At 46.9% G+C, this 25,368-nt stretch overlaps 1 protein-coding gene across 3 annotated transcripts in view; it reads left to right on the forward strand.

Moving 5' to 3' along the window:
* LOC142724184 (NELL2-interacting cell ontogeny regulator 1-like) overlaps positions 1-25,368 on the forward strand; it is a 69,655-nt gene that overhangs the window by 12,046 nt on the left and 32,241 nt on the right. For 2 of the 3 annotated variants that reach the window (XM_075848957.1, XM_075848962.1), the window contains exons 2-3: positions 16,821-16,968; positions 17,852-17,940. In XM_075848957.1, coding sequence (XP_075705072.1) covers positions 16,821-16,968; positions 17,852-17,940 — 237 coding nt within the window. Of the gene's footprint in view, positions 1-10,329; positions 10,497-16,820; positions 16,969-17,851; positions 17,941-25,368 lie in introns of those variants that run through there. The other variant, XM_075848963.1, reaches the window with a different exon arrangement.

Consider the following 25,368-nt stretch of genomic DNA (forward strand, 5'->3'; position numbering starts at 1 on the left):
ACTGTAATACACGCTCTCTGTTACTGGATTGGCCAGAGCTGCTCACGTGAGCAGATGTGGCCAATCCAAGAACAGTGGGCGTGTCTTAGACTCATAGTCTAAGAAGCATTGTGGGGAAGAGGCGGAAAAGCAGGAGGGCGCCGCACCATGGCCAGGGCAGGTATGTATAAATCATGTACTGTCTAGTGCAGTGGTTCACAAACGGGGGGGCCGCGGCACCCTGAGGTGCCATGAGAACCATCCAAGGGTGCCACGACACTGCCAGGCGTAGTGCATGTGAGGAGGAGGAGATTTTTTGCAGCCCCCTCGTAGAAGCGTCTTCCCTATCCTGTAGATAGCGCCACTGAAGCTTCCTGAACGAGCGGAATCCCCCTGTGGCAGGGGATTCCGCTCCTGGACAGTGACATCAGGGGCAACTCCTGAAGCGGAATCCCCGTCCACAGCGCAGCCGGCGTGGTGGCCGGTGATTCGACTCCAGGAGAAGCCCCTGGCTTCACTGTCCATAAATGGACCAAGATGTCAGTGGCTTTGTTAGGGATCTGCCAGGTACTACGTCTAGGTATACTCCTGGGATTAATCAATCCACACCTGAGGCCAGACCTGTTCGACTGACACCATCTCCCACCAACCAGGGTGGCAGGCTCAGGAGTGGGAGAGCCTATCGTGGCCTGGTCAGCCGGAGTTAGCTCCGCCCCTGTCCTTTATTACCTGCCGTGTTCTCCTCCTCAGTGCTTGTAATTCTTTTGTATTCCTGGCCCCACTGCTGCTTGCTCCAGCTTGCTTCTGCCGTGCTTCTGCCTTGCTGCTGTTCTGCTTAACCTGCTTTGCTTTGCCTCCGGCTTGCTTCCTCCTCCGTGCTCACCTGGGTATACTCCACTTATCCTGATCCTGACCACCCGTTCGCCGCTCCGTTTCTTTGCGGCGTTCCGTGGGCTGCTGCCCCTTCCCTTGCGTGTTCCCTGTTTGTTCTCCCGTGCACTTAGACAGCGTAGGGACCGCCGCCCAGTTGTACCCCGTCGCCTAGGGCGGGTCGTTGCAAGTAGGCAGGGACAGGGCGGTGGGTAGATTAGGGCTCACTTTCCCTTCACCTCCTTCCTGCCATTACATAATTACAAGCCCATACCTAGTCTACCATTTCTCCTACGCTGACGCTATCATGCACCCCCTTGAGACCCTGACCCAGCAGATGCAGGGCCTCTCCCTACAGGTCCAGGCCCTGGCCCAGAGGGTCAACCAGGGTGATGCTGCCTTGGTAGTTCCCCTCACCTCACCTCTAGAACCCGACCTCAAGTTACCTGACCGGTTCTCAGGGGACCGTAAGACGTTTCTCTCCTTCCGGGAGAGTTGCAGACTGTATTTCCGCCTAAAACCCCACTCCTCAGGTTACGAGAACCAGCGGGTGGGTATCATCATATCCCGACTCCAGGAAGGGCCCCAAGAGTGGGCCTTCTCCTTGGCTCCTGACGCCCCTGAACTTTCCTCTGTTGATCGTTTTTTCTCTGCCCTCGGACTCATTTACGACGAGACTGACAGGACTGCTTTAGCCGAGAGTCAGCTGGTGACCTTACGTCAGGTTAGGAGACCGGTTGAGGAATACTGCTCTGATTTTAGAAAGTGGTGCGTAGCTTCTCGGTGGAACGATCCGGCCCTAAGGTGCCAGTTTAGGTTAGGATTATCTGACGCCCTGAAGGATCTGCTGGTTAGCTACCCCTCTTCTGACTCCCTTGACCAGGTTATGGCCCTAGCAGTACGACTTGACCGACGTCTCAGGGAACGTCAGCTTGAACGCTTCCATGTGCTCCCCTCTGACTTTTCTGCGATCCCCCCCGAGGTCCCGTCTCCTCGCCCCTCCACGGAGGACTCGGAGGTACCTATGCAACTCGGGGCCTCCATGTCCCCTCGACAACGTAGGGAGTTTCGCAGAATGAATGGTCTCTGCTTCTACTGTGGGGACGACAAGCATCTTCTGAACACCTGTCCCAGGCGCAAGAATAAAAAGCCGGAAAACTTCCGCGCCTAAGTGATCATCGGGGAGGTCACTTGGGCGCACAGGTATTTCCCATTAATGTGAAATGCAATAAAATTTTGCTTCCCTTTCAGGTCTCGTTTGCTGGCCGGTCTGCCACGGGCAGTGCTTTCGTGGATTCTGGCTCATCTGCTAATATTATGTCTGTGGAATTTGCTATGTCTCTTAAGATGCCATTTATTGATTTACCTTATCCTATCCCTGTAGTAGGTATCGGCTCAACTCCCCTTGCTAATGGTTATTTTACTCAGCATACTCCTGTTTTTGAACTCCTGGTTGGCTCCATGCATTTGGAGCAGTGCTCTGTACTGGTGATGCAGGGATTATCGTCTGATCTGGTATTAGGTCTTCCCTGGTTGCAGTTGCATAATCCCACGTTTGATTGGAATACTGGGGATCTCACCAAATGGGGTAGTGAATGTCTTATGTCATGTCTTTCTGTTAACTCTATTTCTCCCCGGGAGGAGGTAAACACGCTTCCTGAGTTTGTTCAGGACTTCGCCGATGTGTTTTCGAAGGAGGCCTCCGAGGTGTTGCCCCCCCATAGAGATTACGATTGCGCCATCGATTTGGTGCCTGGGGCCAAGCTTCCTAAGGGTAGGATATTTAATCTTTCATGTCCTGAACGTGAAGCTATGAGGGTGTATATCCAAGAATGCCTGGCCAAGGGTTTCATTCGCCCCTCGACTTCTCCAGTAGGTGCTGGCTTCTTCTTCATGGGGAAGAAGGATGGTGGTCTTAGGCCGTGCATTGATTATCGTAACCTGAATAAGGTCACCGTAAGGAACCAGTACCCACTTCCTTTGATTCCGGATCTTTTTAATCAGGTTCAGGGAGCCCAATGGTTTTCTAAGTTCGATCTACGGGGGGCATATAACCTTATCCGCATCAAAGAGGGGGATGAGTGGAAAACTGCGTTCAACACACCCGAGGGTCATTTCGAATACCTGGTCATGCCCTTTGGGTTGTGTAATGCCCCTGCTGTCTTCCAGAATTTTATTAATGAAATCCTGAGAGATTACCTGGGTAATTTTCTTGTTGTGTACCTTGATGATATACTGGTGTTTTCCAAGGACTGGTCCTCTCACGTGGAGCATGTCAGGAAGGTGCTCCAGGTCCTTCGGGAGAATAATCTGTTTGCTAAGACTGAAAAATGTGTCTTTGGGGTACAGGAGATACCATTTTTAGGGCAAATCCTCACTCCTCATGAATTCTGCATGGACCCTGCCAAGGTTCAGGCGGTGGCGGAATGGGTCCAACCTGCCTCCCTTAAGGCGTTACAGTGTTTTTTAGGGTTCGCCAACTATTACAGGAGATTTATTGCCAACTTCTCGGTCGTCGCTAAGCCTCTTACGGACCTTACTCGCAAGGGTGCTGATGTCCTCCATTGGCCCCCTGAGGCCGTCCAGGCCTTTGAGACCCTCAAGAAGTGCTTTATCTCGGCCCCCGTGCTGATTCAGCCCAACCAAGAGGAGCCATTTATTGTGGAGGTTGACGCATCCGAGGTGGGAGTGTGGGCCGTCTTGTCCCAGGGTACTAGCTCCCTCACCCATCTCCGCCCCTGTGCTTACTTCTCTAGGAATTTTTCGGCCATGGAGAGTAACTATGATATTGGCAACCGCGAACTTCTAGCCATTAAATGGGCTTTTGAAGAGTGGCGGCACTTCCTGGAGGGGGCCAGACACCAGTTAACGGTCCTTACGGATCACAAGAATCTGGTTTTCCTAGAATCGGCCCGGAGGCTTAATCCTAGACAAGCTCGGTGGGCACTATTCTTTACCAGATTTAATTTCTTGGTTACCTATAGGGCTGGGTCCAAGAATATTAAGGCTGATGCCCTGTCACGTAGTTTCATGGCCAATCCTCCTTCCGAGAAGGATCCTGCTGGTATTTTACCCCCTGGTATAATCGTTTCTGCCACGGATTCTGATTTGGCTTCTGATATCGCGGCTGCTCAGGGTGCAGCTCCCGGGAACGTCCCTGGGGACAAACTGTTTGTTCCCCTGCAATACCGGCTAAGGGTACTCAGGGAAAACCATGACTTCGCTCTATCTGGTCATCCTGGCATCTTGGGCACCAAAAACCTCATTACCAGAAACTATTGGTGGCCTGGGTTGCCTAAAGACGTTAGGGCTTACGTCGCCGCTTGTGAGGTTTGCGCTAGGTCCAAAACCCCTAGGTCCCGACCTGCGGGCCTACTACATTCCTTGCCCATTCCCCAGAGACCTTGGACCCATATCTCCATGGATTTTATCACCGATTTGCCTCCATCTCAGGGCAAGTCGGTGGTGTGGGTGGTAGTAGACCGCTTCAGCAAGATGTGCCACTTTGTGCCCCTTAAGAAGCTACCTAACGCCAAGACGTTAGCTTCTTTGTTTGTGAAACACATCCTCCGTCTCCATGGGGCCCCAGTCAATATCGTTTCTGACAGAGGGGTACAATTTGTTTCCTTATTTTGGAGAGCCTTTTGTAAAAAGTTGGAGATTGATCTGACCTTCTCCTCCGCCTTCCATCCCGAAACTAATGGCCAAACGGAAAGGACTAACCAATCCCTGGAACAATATTTAAGGTGTTTCATCTCTGACTGTCAATTCGGTTGGGTCTCATTCCTTCCCCTTGCTGAATTTTCTCTGAATAACCGGGTCAGTAACTCGTCAGGGGTCTCCCCGTTTTTCTGTAATTTCGGGTTTAACCCAAGGTTCTCCTCCGCTTCCCCTGGTTGTTCCAAAAATCCTGAGGTAGAGGATGTTCTTCGGGAACTGTGCACTGTCTGGGCCCAGGTTCAGAAGAACCTAGAGGCGTCCCAGAGTGCACAAAAGATTCAGGCGGATAGTAGACGTTCTGCCAACCCCCGGTTTGTCGTCGGGGATTTGGTCTGGTTGTCGTCCAGGAACTTGCGCCTTAAGGTCCCGTCCAGGAAGTTTGCTCCCCGATTTATTGGACCTTATAAGATCATTGAAGTCCTCAACCCTGTATCCTTCCGTCTGGAGCTCCCCCCATCCTTTCGCATACATGACGTCTTCCATGCCTCCCTCCTTAAACGCTGCTCCCCGTCCTGGTCCCCCTCGAGGAAACATCCTGTTCCCGTTCTCACCCCTGAGGGGGTGGAATTCGAGGTGGCCAAGATTATGGACAGTAGGATGGTCCAGGGCTCCCTCCAGTACTTGGTCCATTGGAGAGGATACGGGCCGGAGGAGAGGACTTGGGTACCTGCCCGTGATGTTCACGCTGGGGTATTGATCAGGAGGTTCCACCTTCTCTTCCCTACTAAACCGGGTCCTCTTAGTAAGGGTCCGGTGGCCCCTCATAAAAGGGGGAGTACTGTTAGGGATCTGCCAGGTACTACGTCTAGGTATACTCCTGGGATTAATTAATCCACACCTGAGGCCAGACCTGTTCGACTGACACCATCTCCCACCAACCAAATCGGCAGGCTCAGGAGTGGGAGAGCCTATCGTGGCCTGGTCAGTCGGAGTTAGCTCCGCCCCCTGTCCTTTATTACCTGCCGTGTTCTCCTCCTCAGTGCTTGTAATTCTTTTGGATTCCTGGCCCCACTGCTGCTTGCTCCAGCGTGCTTCTGCCGTGCTTCTGCCTTGCTGCTGTTCTGCTTAACCTGCTTTGCTTTGCCTCCGGCTTGCTTCCTCCTCCGTGCTCACCTGGGTATACTCCACTTATCCTGATCCTGACCACCCGTTCGCTGCTCCGTTTCTTCGCGGCGTTCCGTGGGCTGCTGCCCCTTCCCTTGCGTGTTCCCTGTTTGTTCTCCCGTGCACTTAGACAGCGTAGGGACCGCCGCCCAGTTGTACCCCGTCGCCTAGGGCGGGTCGTTGCAAGTAGGCAGGGACAGGGCGGTGGGTAGATTAGGGCTCACTTTCCCTTCACCTCCTTCCTGCCATTACAGGCTTCTCCTGGAGTGGAAACCCCGGTCACAGCGTCGGCAACGCTGTGGACGAAGATTCAGTTTCAGGAGTTGCCCCTGATGTCACTGTCCATATATGGACAGAGACATCAAGCGCTCCGTCCAGGAGCAGAATCCCCGGCCAAAGGGGGATTCCGCTTCTTCAGGAAGCTACAGTGGCGCATTGTACAGGAAGTGAGAGGGGCTATGTACAGGAAGGAGGGGTGCTATGTGCATGGGGGGGTGGCACTACCTACAAGCGAGCTGTGTGGCACTACCTAAAAGCGGGCTGTCTGGCACTACCTACAAGGGTGCTGTGTTGAATGACCTACAAGGGGGCTGTGTGGCACTACCTTCAAGGGGGCTCTGTGGCATTACCTTCAAGGGGGCTCTGTGGCACTACCTACAAGGGGGCTGTGTGGCACTATCTACAGGGGGCTGTGTGGCACTATCTATATTTGGCTGTGTGGCACTATTTACAGGCGGTTGTGTGGCACTATATACGGGGACATCTGTGAGTGGGGTGCTGATGGTCATTTTACTCTGAGTGGGGGGCTGATATTCTTCAAGTGGTTTCCACCTCTGACCTCCAATTGAAATTAATAGGAGGCAGAAAATACCTGCGGCGCTCGTTTGGAGTGATTTTTTTTGCCTGCGTCTTTTGCATTCGATTTAACGGCTTAATAAAAACGCAGTAAAATAACGCAAATAAAAATGTCAAATAACGCTGTCAATTCAAAATCTGCCTCAAAATTCCAGAAATCTATGAGAGGCGGAGGCTTTTTTCCCGCAAGCAGAAAAACCGCTAGCAGGAAAACGAAATGTCATGCCCTTTCTTCAGGCGTTTCCATCTCTGACCACTTTTGGCAGAGAGAGTTTTATTTTTTGCCCGTGGCACTCAATAGCAAGGAATTTTTGGGCAGATTTTTCTGCCTGCATAAAACTCTGTGTGAACATACCCTTATAATAGTGTGTTTTTTTTACAAGTTCAGTCGTTGTACTACGTCGGATTCGAGGACTACTTCGATGACGGCATTTTTATTTTCAATAAATTGGTTAACGAGGGTTTTATGGGGGGGTTTTATTTCAATAAAATATTTTTCTTTGCGTCTGTCGTTTTTTAACTTTATTACTACTGCCTTAGTAATGGCGGCTGTTTAATTGACAGCATCCATTACTAAGACGATTCTTAGTGTTAGCCGGTGAAGAAGCTAACACTAACCCCCTATTATTACCCCGATACCCACCGCTACCAGGGATGCCGGGAAGAGCCAGTACCCGAGCATCTGAAGTGACGGTAGGGCACTGGGACGTCCGCATTCTGGTATTATTAGGCTGGGAACGCCCGAAAACAATGGACCCTTGTAATGCTAGGCTGTGGCTACTTTTTTGTACCTGGCTGGTTATGAAAAGTGGGGGGACCCTACATCGTGTTTTAAAAAAAAATAATAATAATAATAATAATTTAAAAAACAACATGGGGCCCCCCCATTTTTCATAACCAGCTAGATACAATAAAGCAGCAGCATATTACTACCAGGGTGGGATGGTCCATTGTTTTTGGGCTTTCCCAGCCTAATTATACTAGCCTGCGGCCGCCCCAGTGCCCGACCATCACTTTAGGTGGTCGGGTACTGGATTTTACCCGGCTCTTCCCGGCATGCATGGTTGCAGTTGGTGCCGGGGTAATAATTGAGGGGTTAGTGTTAGCCTCTTCACCGCATAACACTAAGCCCCGCATTAGTAATGGACGCTGTCTATCAGACAGCCGCCATTACTAAAGCAGTAGGAATAAAGTTAAAAAAGACACCAACACAGAAAAAATATTTTATTGAAATAAACCCACCCACACAACCCTCGTTAACCATTTTATTGAAAATAAAAACGCTGTTATCGACGTAGTTATCGAATCCAAAGTAGTCCAATGACCAAACATGTAAAAAAACACATTAGTAACACTAATAACTAAAAAAGCAAAACCTATATTATACTTACGTTCCTGGGTCTATGACAGTAAACTAAGCAGTGACAGCTCTAAGCTGTCCATTGGTTAGTTTAAATCACGTGATCCAAGGCTACCTCAATTCATTGGCCTATTTTGAAAAGTAGGACAATGTACTGATGGAACCGGCGGGGCGTAATTTGCTCCAGTCGGGAATAGGGGTCGACTATGATCTAACCAATAGTAGGGGAAATGGGCCCCAGCGTTCATGTGGGGGGCAGGGGAGGGAACGTTAACAGGGTAGCACGGAGCATTTATTTTAGGGTCAGTTCACATGTTGCGTAAACACTGCGGTTTTTCTGCAACGGATTTCATTGCGAAAAATCTACAGCATAATACAGTAGCAGCAGAGTGGATGAGATTTGAACAAACCCCATCCACATGCTGCATAAAAAACCTACCGAAAAACCGTTCATAAATTGACCTTGAGTTTTTTTAATCTGCAAGCATGTCAATTTATGTTGCGGGATCGCTGGTTTTCTGTTGCAGGTTTTCCCCATTGAATTCATTGGGGAGGTAAAACCTGAAACAATTAGCACATGTTGTGATTTTTGTGGCGGAAAAGCTGTGTTATTGGGGTTGTCAGCACTAAAAGTGCCTAGGGCAGAACCAACTCCAAATACGAACCTTGTTCCATTACAAAATTTGTAACAGGGGTCCCCCAACTATCACGTTTTATTCATCGTACTAGTCTCCTCGTATGAGGCACAAGGACTTTTGGCCCCTCTCAGGCTCCTGGGCCCAGGTGTGACCACAACTTCTGCACCCCTTATAGGTACACCACTGCTTTACTCCCTTTCCCCGACCCTTGGGCCAGTTCTCCAGCCTCTTGTTAGTAAACAATGCAGTTTCTGTATAGGTTCTTGCCATTCAACACCAAAGGAAATGGGAACAACCAGGGCTCGGCCCTCTTTCTCCAAGGCCATGGTCTTACTCTATGGTATGCACTGTACGCCCTTGGGCCAATTACCTATGAAAAATTAACAAAACTATAAGGCATCAATAAGACTTTATCAGTACACGGCAAATAAAGACAATTGACGGCTTCCATGTGAACATTTTCCAGCTCCAGAGGACTGAGAACAAAGGACGATTCATGTTTTTGCTGATCAGCAATATTGGTCTAACCCCCAACCCATCCCCCACCACGTACAGCCCCACAAAACTCATTGCTTCAGATCTTCAGAGGCTAACAATTCATTTGAAGACATTGATGTTTCTAGGGTTGGATGAACATTTTCGGGTGATGCTTGTTAGAGCAATAACTACACTATAATAGGAGCGTTCTGAGACTAGTGCAGATTTGCTGGAACGTTGCCTTGTTTCGGGGGCTGGGAACTCCGCTCTAATCTTGAATAGCTTATGAGGAAAATCACTTTGCATTAACAGAATCGTTCTTACAACCAGTAGTCTTGCTGATGAATCGATGCAAATCTTCCGCATTATACCTGACGCAGCATCTCTCCCAGGGACTAACCCATAATATATCCACACGACGGTATTGATGTCCTGTATGCGATGCACTCCGACTGACACAAGCAGTAAACATCTCATGCTGCTGAAGCGTGAAGTGCGAGATTTCTAGAGGCAGGGGATAGTAGACTTTGTTCTTTACTAAGGGACCATGGCCTGTAGCATTCCTTGATATGGGATCATGGGTGACATAGTGATTAGCCCTGTGGCTGTGGGCAGGGCCGGCTTTAGAGGTGTGCGACCTGTGCGGCAGCACAGGGCGCATCACACCTCCTAAGTAAAGGGGGCGCCGTCAAGCTTGAGAAAGGTTCAGGTGTGAACCGAAACGTTTCTCATTCTTCCACCCGGTGGTGAATAAACCAACATCTCCCCAACACTGAAGTCCTGGTGCTGTTACTTGTTTTTTGTTCCTGGTATATATATATATATATATATATATATATATATATATATATATATACACACACACAGTATATATAAAAAGGTTAATATGCTCACTACCTGTAGCCACCACTAGAGGGAGCTTAGGAGCTGCTTCCTGAATACTATTTTATAATTGAGTTCAATGTATAACAGTATGCAGTAAGCTCCCCCCAAGTAGCGTTTTCAATCATGACCAAAAAAAACCTAAAAAAATTGTGGTAAAAATGATCATGATAAAAAAAAGTAGCTCCGATTTGGATGTGTTATGTAAGTTTTGTATAGGACTGTGACTAAACCTGGTGCATTGCCTTAACTCAGGGACTTTTCATAATGCACAAATGATAAAGCTTCAAAGAATTCAATAACAAAATCAGCACTGCTACATCAGTCTCTTGCAGTTTGAGTTTACTTTTCCAGCTGTCCCACTATTACGCAATAAGTTTCCCAAGAATTTTGATCCAATCCTGAACTATGCATCCCGAAAATAAACGCCGGAAACATGACTTGCTTGAAACCAGCTGTTTTTTTGACAGTTTTGGCTGTTGCTATGGTAATTCTCCATAGCAATGACCCACTCTGCATGGAAGAGAACAAGACGGAACTGTGTGTTATGTCACATCTGCTCAGAACTCATCTGATATTGTCTGCCGCAGCTACACAGCTTTATTCCAAAGGTAGGAAATGGGTCAGTACTGGGATGGGCGCACAGCTCACGTCATGTAATTGGGAGATGCCATCGTTAACCATTATTCACTAGCTAAATATTAGCAGGGCACATAGCCAGCAGGCAAATATCACAATGCATGCTGCAGGTTTCAGAATAATGTATATGTATACGGCGTATGCTAAAAGAGGTGACTAGGCTTATGGAAATAAATAGCATTCATTGTGTAGTGAAAAGTTCAGCAACTTTTTAATATACTATATGTTTCAATTCCTTAACTTTTAAAGATCTCTGATTGCTGTCGGTGAATGGAAATTATTTACGCTCAAAGGGTTACAGGAGTTGACCACTGCCCTGCTCACACAGCTGATGAGCTTGTTTCAATTGATCATTGTAAGGCAAGTTTCCCATGAGACTAGGGACCTGTGATGCTGTTAGTTCAGCCAGGATTTGGGTCAGAAATGAGCTCGTATTACGCTTGTGTGAAACTGGCTTAAAGGCAATGTAAACCTTTGACGTAGTTTTTATTGTTTTTTAAAAAAAAATAAAAATCGTCCATCAATGTGATTGCTGCAACTTCCTAAATACGCATTTTTATAATTTTTTTTAAACTTTTTGAGATACAGCTGCTTTGTATCCTGTATATAGAGCAGCTGTATAATACCACTCAAAGGTTTCCATATCCTTTAACACGAGTATCCGACCCCATACAGATTTGAAGTTATAAGGAAATGTGATGGTTTGTTGACAGAGGCTGCACTATCTTGTTTGTAATACAATGTGTTATAATGTCCATATAACAGAAGAGGGCGGAACAATTTTCCGGCGCCTTTTCCCCTATGACACTCGCCAAAATGGCGAACGCCTGCAACCAATTGGCAAAAGTTTGTGGAATCAACCGATATCGACGCTTTTCCTCCTCCTCTTTTTTGGTCTCTAAGCGTTTACTCTTATCTAAATTACATTTTTTAAGGGGGAGAAGGGAAAATATTTCCACATATTCATCCCTCCAAATCTTGTCTCTAACATCCTGCTTGAAATGAGCGCACAAAGGACCCTCAAAACAAACATATACCTCGCCCTTAGCTTTGTCATCCAACCGCACCCTGTCTACTTCTTTATCCTTATCCGTCTGAATCGCGACGGTTACCCCCGCGTCCCCCGAGAGTTGACCACACCCTACAACGGGCCCAACCGCCGATGGCACCCACACTAGAATCTGTGAAGAAGCTTGCAACAAACCGCTCTCACAACACGCAATAAGTTCCCTCACACAGCCCAACAATTCCTGGACCTCACCCCCAACACCACGCCCCTATGACAACCCACTAATACTTAAAATCTGTGCAGTCCAACCCCGTGAACCACCCCCTACCCTCGAGGTCCTAAATATAACAGGAAAAGTATATGAAGGTGATATAGACACACCGGGCTGCGCAGGTGCTGTGTCCCTACCAGCGAAGGATCCCTCCTGACGACCATCATCATCGACCAATCTGTCTACTTCATCCATACCGGCCTGGCCTGGACACAGCGACAACACGGACCTCCACCGACAACCGGGGCCTTCCAGACCATCCTACAGGAACCGCCAGATCCACAGCAATGCGCCTTCCCTCTCTCCCACACTGCGTCACCGCCGACTGCCGGGTCATCAGGGGCATCATCCAGGGGCATCATCCAGGTGGCGGGCGGGCTGTCTGACTGGAGTATCACCAGATCGATCCGCCACAGCTCCACAACTTGTGTGGCGGGAGACAAGGGGCGGTCCCAGAGGCAAGGAAGCCTGCCTTCCCATCTCCGCAGGGCCAGGCGGTTCCTTGGATTCCTCTCAGACCGTACCCTGTGACCCCGGGCATTGGTGCCGGGGGCCCGGCCTTGAGGGTTCCGAGAGGGGCTCCCAACCCTGTGCCTGGCCCTTGGCTGTACATTGGGACTCTCCGGTGGCCGAACCCGACGAGAGCGCCGCCGGATGGGTGATTACGTCACTGGCAGTTCCCTGGAGGACCGCAGCTCAGAGCACGTGGGCGTCGCAGGAGCAGAAGGCCCAATCAGTGCGTGCGATTCTGCAGCTGTCGACAGTTCGGGGGCCTGCTCCCCAGGACCGGTCCGTCCCAGTTTTTCCTCCAGCCAGGCCATTGCTCTCTCTGCTATCGCAGCACGGAGCTGCACCATAAGCACCTGTATGAGGTAAGTCAAGTGCAGAGACGATTTCTGTGCTGTACAATTCCTGTGCTGACTGCACGTTAATGGCCCTCAGCACCCCTTGCTCGTCCCTATATAGCCCCTGACCTCGCCCCTTGAAGCCACCCTAATCTTTGCCTCTAACTCTTTTGCTACTCCTCCTATTACAAATGTTAACCCCTTACCTTCCTTTCCCCCTGGTCATGCCGGCCTACACATATGGCAGGGGTCTCAAACTCGGCCGGGTAAGTGGGCCACATATAGAAAAAATGGGAAGATGACGGGCCGCATTACTTTCAAATTTGATACAATACAAAATTATTATTAATCAATTAGTTATTTGAACTACTATAACACTATATTACTATAATAATAATAATAATAATAATAATAATAATAATAATATAAATAATACTACATTACTATAATAATACTGCTAGGTTTAGAATTTGAGATATTTCTCCACGTGCTTATTTCAACAATCCAGTTTTCCAGTCTAAGTGTCGCTAAATGCAGTCCGGCAGCTCAGTTGGCAGCGTTTGGCAGACACACATGTCAAGATTGGGCAGCCCCTTTTTAGATAGTGCCACAGTGCCCTCTGTGGATGCTGCCACAGTGCCCTCTGTGGATGCTGCCACAGTGCCCTTTGTAGATGCTGCCACAGTGCCCTATGTAGATGCTGCCACGGTGCCATCTGTAGATGCTGCCACGGTGTCCTCTGTAGATGCTGCCACGGTGTCCTCTGTAGATGCTGCCACAGTGCCCTCTGTAGATAATGCCACAGTACCCTCTGTAGATAATGCCACAGTGCCCTCTGTAGATAATGCCACAGTGCCCTCTGTAGATAATGCCACAGATAGTGCCCTCTGTAGATGCCACAGTGCCCTCTGTAGATAATGCCACAGTGCCCTCTTTAGATAATGCAACAGTGCCCTCAGTAGATAATGCCACAGTGCCCTCTGTAGATAATGCAACACACCCCTAGATAATGCCACAGTGTCCTCTGTAGATGTTGCCACAGTGCCCTCTGTAGATGCTGCCACAGTGCCCTCTGTAGATGCTACCACAGTGCCCTCTGTAGATGCTGCCACAGTGCCCTCTGTAGATGCTGCTACAGTGCCCTCTGTAGATGCTGCCACAGTGCCCTCTGTAGATGCTGCCACAGTGCCCTCTGTAGATGCTGCCACAGTGCCCTCTGTAGATGCTATCACAGTGCCCTCTGTAGATGCTGCCACAGTGCCCTCCGCAGATGCTGCCACAGTGCCCTCCGCAGATGCTGCCACAGTGCCCTCCGCAGATGCTGCCACAGTGCCCTCTGCAAATGCTGCCTCTGCAGATAATGCCACACACACCCCAAGTAGATCCTCCTGGCCGGAATGTGATATCAGGGGCAACCCCACAGCCGGAGTCCCGGAGTAGAGCACTAGTATAGGCTCTGCGCCGGAACTCAGGTTAGCCATTAATATCAGTGTCCATATATGGACAGTGATGTCAGGGGCTTGCCCAGAGCTGGAGTCCCGGAGCAGAGCCGCTTCTAGCACTCTGCCTGAGATTCCAGCTCTGCTCCTGACATCACTGTCCATATATGGACATGGATGTCAGGGGCAACCCCAGAGCTGGAGTCCCGGGCAGAGCGCTAGTAGGCTCTTCCTGGGACTCCAGCTGTGCTCCTGACATCATTGGGACTCCTGCTTTGTGGAAGCTCCTGACATCACTCTCGATGTATGGACAGCAATGTCAGAGGCTTCCCCAGAGTCCCAGTGCAGAGTCTATACTAGCGCTCTGCCCGGGACTCCAGCTCTGGGTAAGCCCCAGACATTGCTGTCCATATGTGGATAGCGATGTCAGAAGATTCCACAGAGTCCCGAAGCAGAGCCTATACTAGCGCTCTGCCCGGGACTCCGCTCTGGGGAAGACCCTGACAACACTATCCATATATGGACAGCGATGTCAGGGAATTCCACAGAGTCCCGGAGCAGAGCCTATACTAGCGCTCTGCCCGGGACTACGGCTCTGGGGAAGCCCCAGACATCGTGTGTTCATACATGGACACCGATGTCGTGGAATTGAGCAGAGACGATACTAGCGCTCTGACCGGGACTGCGCTCGGCCCGGGACTCCGCTCTGGGGAAGACCCTGACACACTGTCCATATAAGGACAGCGATGTCAGAGAATTCCACAGAGTTCCGGAGCAGAGCCTATACTAGCGCTCTGCCTGGGACTCCGCTCTGGGGAAGACCCTGACACACTGTCAATATATGGACAGCGATGTCAGGGAATTCCACAGAGTCCCGGAGCAGAGCCGATATTAGAGCTCTGCCCAGGATTCCGCTCTGGGGAAGACCCTGACACACTGTCTGTCCATATATGGACAGCAATGTCAGGGAATTCCACAGAGTCCCGGAGCAGAGCCTATACTAGCGCTCTGCCCGGGACTCAGATGACAGCCCCAGGGGCCGCGTGCTTGAGACCACTGACCTATGGCCTGCAGCCTGTGTCCGGCCCTTACTATCTTGTATGTAATATAATTTGGCTAAGCGCCACCTTTCATTTTCCAGGGCATAATCCAATACAACCCTTTTATGTTACAAGTGTTGACAATAAGCCGTCATTGGGCACACAGCAATCAGCTAAATGTATTACACCATACCTCCCAACTCAACTATTGTGAAGAGGGACAACTTGTGCAGTCAATTTGTTTTAATGTGAAGTCATGCCTCTAAACTTGCCCAAACCCCGTAGAATCCCTGTCCTTACACACCCAGTTCACTTTGTACCCCCTCACAGTATCACGCCCCAGAAGTATCCCCACACAGTACAATGCCATCATAGTGCCTCAAACAGCATCCTGCCTTCAAAGTGCCCCCACACAATATCGAGCCCCCATAGTGTTCCCACACAGCATCATGCCCCTACAGTAGCCCCCACACAGTATAATGCCCCATAGTGCCCCCACACAAAGTATAATTTCCCCATAGTGCCCCCTCATACAGTATAATGCCCTCATAGTGTCCCCCACACATTATAATGCCCCCACTGTGCCCCCCCAAAGTATAATGCCAGCATAGTTACCCCACACAAATTATAATGCCACCAGAAAGCCTGCCCCACAGTATAATGTCCCCAAAGTGCCCCCACACTAAGTATAATGCCCCCATAGTGCCTCCTCATTCAGTTTAATGCCCTCATAGTGAACCCCACACAGTATAATGCACCCAAAGTGCCCCTCACACAAAGTATTATGCTCCTATAGTGTCTCCTCATTCAGTATAATGCCCTGATAGTGCCCACCACAAAGGATAATGCCCCCATGTGCCTCTCCACACAAAGTGTTGTACCCCCAAAGTAGCCACTCTCTCCTCAGCTGACAGATGAGGGTCCTGAATGGGGACCCCCCTCTATTAATTTAGAATTCCTTAATAGTATTTGAAAATAGTTTTCCAAACCAAACAACCGCCTTTAGAATTCAGGGTATGACTATAGTAAGCGGCATTATGGAGCTGTTTGGTGGGTTGGTCACACTGCAAGGCTGCTATAGCTGTCGCTACCTGTGATGAACTCTGTGGTCACTGATGTTTTCTTTCCTAAAATAGCTGCACAGAGTCAAGGATCCAAAAATAGTTCTTCTTAGACTGTGCAAAGCTGTAAGTCAGGGAAATATTCTCTACTGAGCACCATATGGACAGATACATCAGCACTACAGTGTTAAAACCCAGTCAAACAACTCCCTATATCTCAGCTTCCTTGACCCTTGCGAATGTGAGATGGAAAGGGTTTGGGATACTGCGGTGAACTGCACTCATACCAGGATTTGTAGTTGGAGTTAAGGTGCCCATACACATTAGGCAAAACTTCTCCAAACCCGCCCGACTCTCCCCGGTGGTACATGTTGGGGAAGAAAGGATCGGTCATGTTGGATTTCAACATGCCCAGTCCTCTGTTCTCATTGGAGATAAGCTGCTGCCAGAGGTGTGTGGAGCCGCTTATTACCCTCTCCCTATTGAAAAAACACGCACAGCTGTCAAGAGGAATAGCTGCTGTCTGATCGAGGGTTCGACGGACAGTTATTTTATGTGTATGACCGACATTAAGCTTTAAATGTCGCTACTTTTTAACACATATTTTTATAATGTTTTTGTTATATTACAGATTTTCATGATGTTGCAGTTTGCAGTCAGGCCCGTTACCTGGTGGCTGATGATTATGGTGATGGTTGTGGGTACATCACTCGCTACCTCAATGAATGAGAAGATTGTCGCAGTTAATTCTGAAACCGGAAGCATCATCTTGGCTGATAGTGAGTGACAAAACCTATGGAAAAATGAGGATCTTGGGCCCCTGAGAATAAATTATTCCTTGACCCACAATCTTCTGTTTGCCACGTAGGATCCATATACATTATAGATTAAATATAAATTTTTATAGTCAGGTAGGTCTGTAAAGAATGATTACATCCATGTGCAATAATTCATTGAGGTGGCAAGGAGGACTATGGGCTTTGTAGAAGTGGAGACCCAGGAGCAGCTGGCACTTCTCCATGCCTTGGAGTTGCCCCCATTGGAATAGTTTAAATTATTTTTTAATCTTCTGGGGTTCTGGAATATCTGATTTATATATTCTTGTTAAGGACTTTATCAAATATGTATATTTAGTAGTAGTGAGAAATTCATATGGAAACACATAGGAATAAGCTCCTAAGCTCCCCCTTGTGGTGGCTGCAGGCAGCTCGAATTTTATTGTTTAACATGTGGTGGCAAAACTTTTCTATGGCAATTTTCTGCAAATGGCCCAAAAGTAAAAAAAAATGCAAATTTGGAGCCATTTCTGCCACTCTCTGTCATTTTCTAAAAGTGGGCGGATCATAGTAGAGGGGGGGGGGGGCTACCCACGGCCCAAAACATTTACTATAATTTACGCCAGAAAAAGCTCCTGGTTTGCGCCTATTAATAAATTTGTCACATCTTACTCCAGCTTGTTTCGTATAAAGGCTGAAGATTATATGAAGCGCCAGTTTTAAGAAATTCCCCTCTAGTCTATGCAGGAGATTTGGAACGCTGTATCAGAAAAACTACGTTTAATGATATAGTGGTGCTGTGTCAGGTACTGCAATATTCACTAAGCTTAAGCCATCAATCATATGTTATAAAAATGTTTTAATACTTAACAAATTTATTCTGCAGCTCGCCCTTGTGTGGACTGTCATACATTTGAGTTTATGGAACGAGCCGTTCAGGATCTGTACAAAGCTGCTCATAAACTGGACTCTCAGGTAATTGCGCAATAATTTATTGCATCACTCAGTTACAGTGTATCTTTACCTATGGACATATAGTTCTGATCCTGAATTACAGTCTGTAATATATATCAGAGCTGCATTCACAATTCTGCAGGCTTCAGAGCTGAAATCTTCTAGTATTCCTTCCTGGTTCAAATGCCCTCACATAGCTTGCTTTTTGGGATTTGCGTTTGGGAAGTGGTCATCATAACAGCAGATACTGTACAGTAATTTGACTTAGGAGAAAAAACCTCTCCGTCTGCAGAATAGGAGCTCAACTAAAGTTGTTGGGGGTGTATCTGACAACAACTTGTCGACTGTTTCCAATAACCACAAGCAGAATTGTGAATGCAGCTCTGGACTATATTACAGGATTTAATTTAGGATCAGTAATTTAGGATACAGTAAGTAATACAATGTATTTTCAAAGTTACTAAACTTTTTATAACTAATATATCTACATATAAATTGTAAAATGGTTCCCAAAGATGGACACTAAACGAACCAAAGTTAATAAAATACAGTAAACAAAAGTACTGCCAACATTCACTATGATATCCTGTTTCTTAATCCTGTTTTTGCTACAACTTTTATTTATTTCCCTGGGGTCATGGATTCTTTACCCTCTCCTCCTGTCTCCTGCCATTTAAAGAGGCTCTGTCACCAGATTTTGCAACCCCTATCTGCTATTGCAGCAGATAGGCGCTGCAATGTAGATTACAGTAACGTTTTTATTTTTAAAAAACGAGCATTTTTGGCCAAGTTATGACCATTTTTGTATTTATGCAAATGAGGCTTGCAAAAGTACAACTGGGTGTGTTGAAAAGTAAAAGTACAACTGGGCGTGTATTATGTGCGTACATCGGGGCGTTTTTACTTCTTTTACTAGCTGGGCGTTCTGACGAGAAGTATCATCCACTTCTCTTCAGAACGCCCAGCTTCTGGCAGATCACGCTGTGACGTCACTTCCCCAGGTCCTGCATCGTGTCAGACGAGCGAGGACACATCGGCACCAGAGGCTACAGTTGATTCTGCAGCAGCATCAGCGTTTGCAGGTAAGTAGCTACATCGACTTACCTGCAAACGCTGATGCTGCTGCAGAATCATCTGTAGCCTCTGGTGCCGATGTGTCCTCGCTCGTCTGACACGATGCAGGACCTGGGGAAGTGACGTCACAGCGTGATCTGCCAGAAGCTGGGCGTTCTGAAGAGAAGTGGATGATACTTCTCGTCAGAACGCCCAGCTAGTAAAAGAAGTAAAAACGCCCCGATGTACGCACATAATACACGCCCAGTTGTACTTTTGCACAGTGGCGGATTAAGAAGACCATGGGCCCTGGGCTGTTACCCAAACTTGGGCCCCCCTTCTCCACCACCACCCTGCCGCGCCGTAACTATTGCTAACACTACCTAAACACTAGTACACAAAGTAGGCACATTATGCACAAAGTACACACAGTACACAAAGTACGCACATTATGCACAAAGTACGCATATTATGCACAAAGTACGCACATTATGCACAAAGTACACACAGTACAAAAAGTACGCACATTATGCACAAAGTACGCACAGTACACAAAGTACGCACATTATGCACAAAGTACGCACATTATGCACAAAGTACGCACATTATGCACAAAGTACACACAGTACACAAAGTACGCACATTATGCACAAAGTACGCACATTATGCACAAAGTACGCACATTATGCACAAAGTACACAAAGTAGGCACATTATGCACAAAGTACGCACAGTACACAAAGTACCACATTATGCACAAAGTACGCACATTATGCACAAAGTACGCACATTATGCACAAAGTACGCACATTATGCACAAAGTACACAAAGTAGGCACATTATGCACAAAGTACGCACATTATGCACAAAGTACACAAAGTAGGCACATTATGCACAAAGTACGCACAGTACACAAAGTACGCACATTATGCACAAAGTACGCACATTATGCACAAAGTACGCACATTATGCACAAAGTACGCACATTATGCACAAAGTACACAAAGTAGGCACATTATGCACAAAGTATGCACATTATGCGCAAAGTACACAAAGTAGGTACATTATGCACAAAGTACGCACAGTACACAAAGTACCACATTATGCACAAAGCACGCACATTATGCACAAAGTACGCACATTATGCACAAAGTACACAAAGTAGGCACATTATGCACAAAGTACGCACAGTACACAAAGTACGCACATTATGCACAAAGTACGCAGATTATGCACAAAGTACACAAAGTAGGCACATTATGCACAAAGTACGCACATTATGCACAAAGTACACAAAGTAGGCACATTATGCACAAAGTACGCACATTATGCACAAAGTACACAAAGTAGGCACATTATGCACAAAGTACGCACAGTACACAAAGTACCACATTATGCACAAAGTACGCACATTATGCACAAAGTACGCACATTATGCACAAAGTACACAAAGTAGGCAAATTATGCACAAAGTACGCACAGTACACAAAGTACCACATTATGCACAAAGTACGCACATTATGCACAAAGTACGCACATTATGCACAAAGTACACAAAGTAGGCACATTATGCACAAAGTACGCACAGTACACAAAGTACCACATTATGCACAAAGTACGCACATTATGCACAAAGTAGGCACATTATGCACAAAGTACGCACATTATGCACAAAGTACACAAAGTAGGCACATTATGCACAAAGTACGCACAGTACACAAAGTACCACATTATGCACAAAGTACGCACATTATGCACAAAGTACGCACATTATGCACAAAGTACACAAAGTACGCACATTATGCCCAAAGTACGCACAGTACACAAAGTACCACATTATGCACAAAGTACGCACATTATGCACAAAGTACACACATTATGCACAAAGTACGCACATTATGCACAAAGTACACAAAGTAGGCACATTATGCACAAAGTACGCACAGTACACAAAGTACCACATTATGCACAAAGTACGCACATTATGCACAAAGTACGCACATTATGCACAAAGTACACAAAGTAGGCACATTATGCACAAAGTACGCACATTATGCACAAAGTACACAAAGTAGGCACATTATGCACAAAGTACGCACAGTACACAAAGTACCACATTATGCACAAAGTACGCACATTATGCACAAAGTACGCACATTATGCACAAAGTAGGCACATTATGCACAAAGTAGGCACATTATGCACAAAGTAGGCACATTATGCACAAAGTAGGCACATTATGCACAAAGTACGCACATTATGCACAAAGTACGCACATTATGCACAAAGTACACAAAGTAGGCACATTATGCACAAAGTACGCACAGTACACAAAGTACCACATTATGCACAAAGTACGCACATTATGCACAAAGTACGCACATTATGCACAAAGTACACAAAGTAGGCACATTATGCACAAAGTACGCACATTATGCACAAAGTACACAAAGTAGGCACATTATGCACAAAGTACGCACAGTACACAAAGTACCACATTATGCACAAAGTACGCACATTATGCACAAAGTACGCACAAAGTACGCACAGTACACACATTATGCACAAAGTACGCACAGTACAAAGTACGCACATTATGCACAAAGTACGCACAGTACAAAGTACGCACATTATGCACAAAGTACGCACAGTACACAAAGTACACACATTATGCACAAAGTACACAAAGTAGGCACATTATACACAAAGTACGCACATTATACACAAAGTATGCATAGTACACAAAGTACACACTAGTATGCACATTATACACAAAGTACACCTTGTAAACACATGAATATGGACATTAAACATACATGAATATGGACATTATACACACATGAATATACACATAAAACACACATGAATATGGACATTAAACACACATGAATATGGACATTAAACACACATGAATATGGACATTAAACATACATGAATATGGACATTAAACATACATGAATATGGACATTAAACATACATGAATATGGACATTAAACACACATGCACTTACCTTTTATGTCTTCACTGCAGCTCTTCTCCTGCTCACAGCATGACACAGAGCCCGCCGACAGTCTCCCCTCCCCCATGTCCCGACAGCTAGCAGCAGAGGAGAGATGTTTAGAGCAGGGAAGGGGGGCTGGAGGGGGAGCTTCTAAAGCAGCACAGACCACGGCTGCTAAGTAGAAGCGAAGCTCCCCTCGCCTGACAGGTGCGGTCCTGGCACCGGGGCTCCCTCCGGTGCTAGCCTACGCTACTGGGCATGAGGGGGTTTGGGCGGTCATGAGCCCCCTGGGAGCCTTGGGCCCCCTGGGAGCCTTGGGCCCCGGGCGACCGCCCGAAACGCCCTAATGATAATCCGCCACTGCTTTTGCAAGCCTCATTTGCATAAATACAAAAAAGGTCATAACTTGGCCAAAAATGCTTGTTTTTTAAAAAGAAAAACGTTACTGTAATCTACATTGCAGCGCCGATCTGCTGCAATAGCAGATAGGGGTTGCAAAATCTGGTGACAGAGCCTCTTTAAGGAAGGAGCAAGACTTAAAGGGATTGTCCAGTTGCAGTAAATTAATGTTATTGTTTCTATAATAAAAAGTTATAACATTTTTGGAAACCATAAGAAATTATTACAGAAAGTAAATTGTATATCTTTTGATTATACAAAAAATATAATTTGCTCGCTTAAAGCGGACAACCTCAAGTCAGATATACACATGAGACAATGATTGGCCAACATGCGCCCAATCAATCGTCCATGGGATCATTTTTATGAACAATCCCACCAGCAACAGTAGAGACTAAATTGACCGATCAGGGAATCTGTCTTTTTTTTAAAAACGTACTCCCCATGGCTTGTGCAAGTTGGCATACACATGTAGCTTCGTCTGAGCGCGGCCAAAGTTTTCCAACCTGGCCGATCACATTTTCTGCAGACAGAAGTCTGCCATCGTGTTTGTGGCAATTTTTTAAATGATGGTCGGCGAAATGGACAAAATTGGTCAAAATCTCACGTGTATCGCCAGTTATAAGCTGCCTGTCCGCGACTGAAAGACAGCTTACTGCAGCAGAAACATTTTTTGTTCTACCTATAATGGAGACCAAGCAAGAGCAACCCTTATCCCCAGAGCCATCTACAGGTGTATCTAAGCCATTGGGCAACAGAGTCACAATCGGCACAATTTACCCCACCCCCAGCTTCACAAGCAGTGGTTTGTTTTTTTAACGGGATGGCCAGGAGCCTGCTCAGGTTTGCCTTGGGCTGACACCAACCCTCATCTACCCTTTAGCTAAGTGCAGCAACCTACCGGAATACTTAAACTTACATTTGTTTTTATCCAATATGAGGCCTGTATACAGCTAATACACATATATGTGCAGCCCTTACTTAGAGATATTTTTTATTTTGTAGGAATTTCCAGAATAAATAATGTGACATATATACACTTATTAGGCACATTAAAGAAGACCTCCAGTGATAACACAACTTTCCATGTCTGCACCCCCCTGGCTGTATACCACACTCTACACTTCGTTTATGTATACTTTACTTACCTTTTGAACTGCTGCCTTGTCTGTGTTTAGAAAAAGTCTCTGTCTTGATTCATATATTTCCCCAGCTTTTTCTTCCTCTTTGCTTTGCTATCAATCCCATGATGCTTCAGCACAGCATCACATGACCAGCTAAAGACCATACCATTTCTGCATGCTGGGGGACACTGTGATTATCATTCTCTCTATATTCTCCTAAATAATCTGAGTAACCATAAGTATACAAACAGGGAGGCTGCACTATATTCTTCTACATTATACCTATGTGACAGGAACCTGTCTAAGCATCAGTGGTGGCTGATGATAGAAGTTTCTGTCCCCCCTATGGAATACTAGTGGTACATGACCTGCCTAAGTAGAGTCGTGTATTAATGAACCTTCCCTTACCCATCCTATCCCTCCACCCCCACCTTTAGAAAAGACACATGACACCGAGGTTGGATGTGAAATGGCCACAGCAGCCGTTTATTAATTTCACAGTTTTATAAAAACAATTTAAATCCGAAACATTCGGATAACTAGTTAGGAATCCACCAGAGAATTCCTTCTAATAATTCACATGACCCAACATGGGTCAGAATCGTAAATAACAATTTAACGTTAACATTAACCCGAGCAGAGGAAGTCCTTGAAGCCCTTTCAGATATTCCTTTTATTTAAGAACACACCGAGTTAGCCATCTGCAAACCACCAATTACCTCCAGCCGTAAACCAGCTCGGAAGCACCGTTCACCTCTGCAGATGGCTCCAACCACTAGAAGTCCACTTCAAAGGGATAACACCCGATGAAGCCCTCAAGTGATATACCGACCACTAGAAGTCCACTTCAAAGGGATAACACCCGATGAAGCCTTCAAGTGATATACCTTCCACCAGAAGACCACTTCAAAGGGATAACACCCGATGAAGTCTTCAACCATGTACCTTTTTTGGGGGACGCATACCCCCGATGCGACCCCCCACCATTTTGTACTGACTGGCCTCAAGGACTCCCCCCGCCAACTGCCATGACAACAGAACCTACTCCGGAAAAAGGAAAAACATGTTAAATAAGCACACAAATAAAACACAACACTCATAGACGGACGTACATAAAGACCCCCCAGGGTAACAAACCAAGGGCGGGAGGGTGGGAGCTTGTCTTTCCCTATGTCACTCCTCCCGCTGCTTCCGGCTCAATGCCGATAACAGCGGGAAGCTCCGCAACGGCCCCCTGACTCCTCCTTGTCCCTCCCCTCCAACTCTCCCTCACCTCTTAACCCTTTCCCTACCAGGGAGGTCATGGAGGCTTCCCCCTAAGCCCTGCAGGCTGCGTCCAGCCTCGTCTTGACCTGCCTAAGTAGAGTCGTGTATTAATGAACCTTCCCTTACCCATCCTATCCCTCCACCCCCACCTTTAGAAAAGACACATGACACCGAGGTTGGATGTGAAATGGCCACAGCAGCCGTTTATTAATTTCACAGTTTTATAAAAACTATTTAAATCCGAAACATTCGGATAACTAGTTAGGAATCCACCAGAGAATTCCTTCTAATAATTCACATGACCCAACATGGGTCAGAATCGTAAATAACAATTTAACGTTAACATTAACCCAAGCAGAGGAAGTCCTTGAAGCCCTTTCAGATATTCCTTTTATTTAAGAACACACCGAGTTAGCCATCTGCAAACCACCAATTACCTCCAGCCGTAAACCAGCTCGGAAGCACCGTTCACCTCTGCAGATGGCTCCAACCACTAGAAGTCCACTTCAAAGGGATAACACCCGATGAAGCCCTCAAGTGATATACCGACCACTAGAAGTCCACTTCAAAGGGATAACACCCGATGAAGCCTTCAAGTGATATACCT

This window comes from Rhinoderma darwinii, chromosome 1 (assembly GCF_050947455.1).
Source record: "Rhinoderma darwinii isolate aRhiDar2 chromosome 1, aRhiDar2.hap1, whole genome shotgun sequence".
In the NCBI taxonomy this organism is placed as follows: domain Eukaryota; kingdom Metazoa; phylum Chordata; class Amphibia; order Anura; family Rhinodermatidae; genus Rhinoderma; species Rhinoderma darwinii.